This window comes from Pelobates fuscus, chromosome 8, assembly GCF_036172605.1.
Source record: "Pelobates fuscus isolate aPelFus1 chromosome 8, aPelFus1.pri, whole genome shotgun sequence".
NCBI classification, from domain to species: Eukaryota; Metazoa; Chordata; class Amphibia; order Anura; family Pelobatidae; genus Pelobates; species Pelobates fuscus.
Window position 1 is genome coordinate 20,139,347 of NC_086324.1, and position 5,745 is coordinate 20,145,091.

Genomic DNA, 5,745 nt, shown 5'->3' on the forward strand with positions numbered 1-5,745 from the left:
CACTATTTTTCAGCAACGCCCCTGTAAGGACTGCAGGTAGTAAATCAAGTCACTAATCAATGGGGAATTATAGTGAGTACATCTATAAATATACCAGCACTTTTCATGTTTTGACCATCACATTACCATACATTGTCTTCCCACCTGTGTCTCTTCTCCCAACCTGGGCAGGCTGAGGGGGTCAATTAGTAAATGATTAGGGATTGATTAACAAGGTGTCCAAACCCCTCACCTCCAGCTATAAAAGGATCATTCTAGGAGGGGTGATCTTAGGAGAGGGTTTGCTGATATTACAGTTTCTGAGAAGGTGCCTTACTATGTGAGTTATTCTAGGTTTATTTGCTAATAATGTGATTTATACACAGTGTGGTTATTTCCAAGTTGTGGGTTTCCTTGGAGTGTTCACTAATTTGTTATTAAATATAAATGAGGCAAAAAGACAGACTTGGGGAAAACTGCTAACCTGAGCTATGGTGACAGCTTGACAATAAAATGTCACCATTTGGGTTTAAGTTGATGTCTGTGGAATAAATACCTGAATGTATTTTAAATATTAAAGGGAGATTACTGTAAACTCTTTAACAAGGTTTCTGGATTGGATCTGAGCAGCTGTCTTACTATGTGAGTTTTTGTTTTATTATATGTGAATAATATAAACAGCAAAAAGGCCTTTATCTAAGTACATTATATTTTAATGTCAAAACTGAGGCTAAAAACTGACTTGTCTATAGTCCCAGTTAGACAATTTTTGCCTGATATCTACCATTTGGTTTTAATTTGCCCCATCTTGATGTTTAGTGAATATATCTGTATTTTGAGTTGAAAAGACAACTCTTTACCTGGGGCGTTGTTTTCCCTGTCTGGCTAGTTTGCATTTAAGAAAGTTTGGTGCATAAGCCTGAGTTTGTATCGAATGCTTTACGCCCAGTCTGAGCATTGATTTGTGCGCGCATCAGTTCTACACTAAAAAAAAGGTGACTGACTGTTTTCAAGTCTGTATATTCATGTGTATTTGTCAAGAATAAACTGATAAAACCCTAACAAATAACAAGGCTGCACCTATCCCCTCCTGTGTCTGACCCTACCTGCAGAGCCCACACTGTTATGTGCTGAGAACATAAATGCCACAGAGCCCCTCTGAGCAAATGTGGTTGGGATATTTGTAGGCTGCTATAGAATTTGGGTGTCTGTGTAACTGGCTGAATGTGGTGTTTGGGGTTGGCTGCCTGTAACTGTATGGCATGGTGTGAGGCTTGTTTGATCCTAGGTGACCACCTGTGCAGTTTAATGGGTAATGAAGCTCTGCCCCACATTCTATGGAGTCAATCTTCGAACAGATTGACATCTTGCCTGGGGTTCTCTGGGTACTGCACCCTGCTTTTACTATTGATAACTGAGGGCCAGTAGTTCTCCTGGGCAAACACCTGGAGTGGAGGCTCACTGGCTGTGAGAATAAAGTGACCACTTGGCAAATGAGCCAAGCTCTGCATTCTGCCTCTGTCTAAAGTAGAGCAATGGAGCATTGCCTGACAGATGCTCAATTTGCTTTCAATGGGATGGCACTCCTGACTCCATAACTACAGCCTGTTGGAGTCTTCCTTTAACCTAAAATAAGTGACAGATAAGCTTTTTAGAAAATCGAATCCAAACTTGCAGAGCTTAACCTAATCCATATTTGGAACAAAGCTTAATTTGTTTCCTTTTTTCTTTCAGAGTTAACTATGGTTGGGATCGTCCCCAAGAAGGATGCCCCAGGAGTGGATTTTTGTGGTGTTGACAAATATTACTACATTGTCCGATCTGACCTTGGCTGCTACATGCGGTCCACAAACTTCAACAAGGGTGAAGATCTAGTTGTCTACAGTCTCCATCTCTCTTGTAGAAATGGAGACCATTACCTGGCCCACGAAGATGATCTATTCTATATCATTAAGGGCACTAATTATCGCCGTGTGACTAACATGAACACAGATGAAGGTGCTGTAGTCTACGCTCTACATCCCAGCTGCCGGGGTGGTGATCACTATCTCTCTGCCTTTGGTCACTTCTACATCATTGACCAGAGTCGAGGGGTTTATCGTAAAACTACAAATATGAACACTTACGAGGATGGGGTGGAATACACTCTCCATCCCAACTGCAGGGATGGGCTCTACTACTTTGGTGTCAAAGACTACTATTACTTTGTGAAGCCTCACGATGAATGGGGGGTTCAGTATTACAAATGCACAGACTTCTCAAAGGATACAGATGGCAATCCCTTTTCCTTTCATTCCACTTGCACCAACTTCATCCCTGGGGGCTTGGCCCTCATTCAGGGTCCCTCATTTGGTGTCTGGGAGTGCATCAAAACAATCTCCAATGACTCGCAGACTCCGATCACCTGGACAAACAAAATCAACAAGAAGGTTGGCTATACAAAGGAGAAGATGTCCTCCATAGAACATAACTGGAACGTGTCGGCCACAGTATCTGCAGAGACGGGAGGTCTGAGTGCCCTTGTCGTAAAGAGCCAGTTCTCTCTCAGTGCTTCCTATGGGGGAAAGAGTGTCAACACTGAGAGTGAGAACTGGAATGAGGTAACGGAAACTGAGGAAACCATCAGTCTGACCCTGAAGGCCAATGAGAAGATCTATGTTTGGCAGTACGAGCTGGGTCTGGGTAAAGAAGCTGTGCTGTTCTGCAGGGATATGAAGTTTGATGATGATCCCAAACCCCCAACTGAGAACCCTCTCCCACCAGCTAATTAGTTCACAAGGCAATCGCAGTAACAATGTATCTAGAATTTTCTGACAGAATCCATTGTGCAAAAACAACATAATATGTAAAACTGGATGGCTTTCTTTATTGACCTACAGACTGTTAGTAATTTGAGTAATGTGTTACTTTTGCAATCTGCCTAGAACTGCTAGTATATGCTGTTGTGATGTCCTGATCTAAATTCTATTTCTGGGTGTCTACATTGAAGTTGCCCAGTAAAGTGTAATGTTGGTTACTATAATATGGAAACTATTGCCTGTACACCTGTGTATGGTAAATAAAGAATCTTGCATCACTGCCTTGAATTTAGTGTCTTTAAATTATTTTAACGGTAGGGTAACTACCTGGTCTACTGGGTAGAAAATGCAGTGTGGCTGTAGGTGTCTCTTTTAAGACTGCTGGGAAGAAATTCTTACCATCACTGCATGACAGGACTGCTAGTGCTGAACTAGTTAAAACTTGTACAACTGGGAATGAGGCACAGTAGTCTTATTTTAAGCAGAAACTAGAATTCCATTATAATCCAAACTGCTTGTGATCTCTCTCAACTGCTCATGTCTGCTCTAGAATTTGTGAGGCTCCAACATGAGGCCCCCCATGAAAACCCCAAGTGGGGGTTTGCCGTGTATAGGCTCCCTGTGCCAGAGTTGTAAGCTCTCACTGTAGTTATGGTGTAATATGCAATACATTTGACTTGCAAATAAAGTGTGGTTGTATAGCCTGGCAGTTGTGGATACATAAGTGCTGATGTGAAGGGGGGAGGAGAGAAGTCAGACACTACCCCACATTCTATAATCCTTTCTTTCATTATATATTATACCGTATTTACTCTAACATAACATGCACTACCTTGCCAATAAAGGTGTGCATTAGAGTAAATACAGTATGTGATGCCCCATCTAATAGCTATTTCATTTTTTGTGTTGCCTATACATCCTCACATTGCAGCTGTAGACCCAAATACCTGTACACATACCCCCTGATATATGCAAATGCATACATACAGGAACAATTTTTTTGTTTTATTATTGAGGGTATGTGTGGAGGGGTCGATGTGATGGCAGTGTCATGGTTGGGGAATGAGTGGGAGTGGGACAGAAATGGGGTGGTTAATATGATTGAGTGACGGGATGATTGGCAGTTAATGTGATGGAGGGAGTGTGGCAGAGTGAAGACTAGTGAGTTTGGTATAGTTACATAGTTACATAGCTGAAAAGAGACTTGCGTCCAAGTTCAGCCTTCCCCATTTATTTATTTTTTTGCTGTTGATCCAAAAGAAGGCAAAAAAAAAAAGTTTGAAGCACAACTTTGCAACAAGCTAGGAAAAAAAATTGCTTCTTGACTCCAGAATGGCAGTCAGATTTATCCCTGGATCAAGCAGTTATTGCCCTACATTGAAAGATTATATCCTTGAATATTCTGTTTTTGCAAGTATGCATCTAGTAGCTGTTTGAACATCTGTATGGACTCTGATAAAACCACTTCTTCAGGCAGAGAATTCCACATCCTGATTGTTCTTACAGTAAAAAAACCTTTCCTTTGCCTTAGACGAAATCTTCTTTCTTCTAGTCTAAACGCATGACCTCGTGTCCTATGTAAAGTCCGGTTTGTGAATAGATTTCCACACAATGGTTTGTATTGGCCCCGAATATATTTGTATAATGTTATCATATCCCCTCTCAGGCGACGTTTTTCTAAACTAAATAGGTTTAAATGTAACCTTCATAGCTATGTTCCATTCCTTTTATTAATTTTGTAGCCCGCCTCTGCACTTTTTCTAGTGCCATAATATCCTTCTTTAGAACAGGTGCCCAAAATTGCACCGCATATTCAATATGTGGTCTTACCAGTGATTTATAAAGAGGCAAAATGATATTCTCGTCCTGAGTGCCATTTTTCATGCATGACAATACCCTACTGGCTTGGCCACTGCTGATTGACATTGCACATTGTTGCAGTTTGTTGTCTATAACAATTCCCAAGTCCTTTTGTGTGTTATCCCTAATTCGCTTCCATTAAGGGTAGCGACCAGATTAGGAGGGGTTGAGTGTGGCTGGGTGAAGGGGTGACAGTGTGTATGATCAGCGATATAGGGACGGGTCTTCCATGATGCAAACAAGGCATCTGCCTCGGGAGGCACTTTGCAGGGGGCAGCAAAAAACGCCCAAGCAGGTCCCTTGCATGCCTCGCGTCCTGGGGGGCTCTAGAGCTGGCCGGCTGGCCACTTTTGAGCCTGTGGGCAGTGAGGAAGAATACTTACCTGAGCACTTCCTTCTCAGCTCCCTCCCACGCTGCTTAATGAAGCCGTGAGCCAGAATATGACATCAGACCGGCTCCTGCCCGACCAGCAGCCACACTGGATAGGTAAGAAATCCACTCCAGCTCTCTCATGGAGGCTGGGTGGATTTAAAATAAAAATGGAGTGTGTGTCCAAGTAATAGTTTGTGTATATGAGTGTGTGGCCTTGGCCAGAAGGGGTGGGAAAAATTTAAATGGGGCACCATCCTGCCCAGGGCAGCCTAAACACACCACTGTGTATGATAGTGTAGAAGGGGGGGGTGGATGATAGTGTGTAAGGGTGGGGTGACAGTGTAACAGGAGTTGAGGGTGTGACTGAGGGGCATATGGGGAGGCAATGATAGTGTTTGTGGCAGGGTGATGGTGTGTAAGGGAGGGTGACATGAGGGGGTGATAGCATGTCTAACAGAGGATGACAGTGTGTCTGTGTAAGATGGGGTGGGTATGATGAAGGGCATTGTTTCACTAGTAAGCAATAAAGAAAAAGCCATAGTTTGTAGCAGTGGGAGAAGGTTGGGTTTGAAAGTTAAAGATCGTCTCTGGATTTGCACTGAAAAGTAAAGGAGGGGGGGGCGGTGAAAGCCAACAAAGGGATTTCTGTAATAAAGGTTCTAAACAGGGGAAGGAATTTTGAAATGGAAAATGTGATAACTAGATTTCATTAATGAGACCCAACAATAACTATAA

General features: G+C 42.6%; 1 protein-coding gene across 1 annotated transcript; it reads left to right on the forward strand.

The window, feature by feature from the left end:
• The first annotated feature begins 279 nt into the window (after positions 1-279).
• Positions 280-3,051, forward strand: LOC134570646 (uncharacterized). Its single transcript, XM_063428582.1, has 2 exons — positions 280-319; positions 1,714-3,051. The coding sequence occupies exon 2, from the start codon at positions 1,722-1,724 to the stop codon at positions 2,748-2,750; it is 1,029 nt and encodes a 342-aa protein (XP_063284652.1). The 5' UTR covers positions 280-319; positions 1,714-1,721; the 3' UTR covers positions 2,751-3,051.
• The last annotated feature ends 2,694 nt before the right edge of the window (positions 3,052-5,745 follow it).

What these genes read in the sequence shown, in the direction of transcription:
- LOC134570646 (XM_063428582.1), top strand. Translation starts at nt 1,722, where the DNA reads ATGGTTGGGATCGTCCCCAAGAAGGATGCCCCAGGAGTGGATTTTTGT.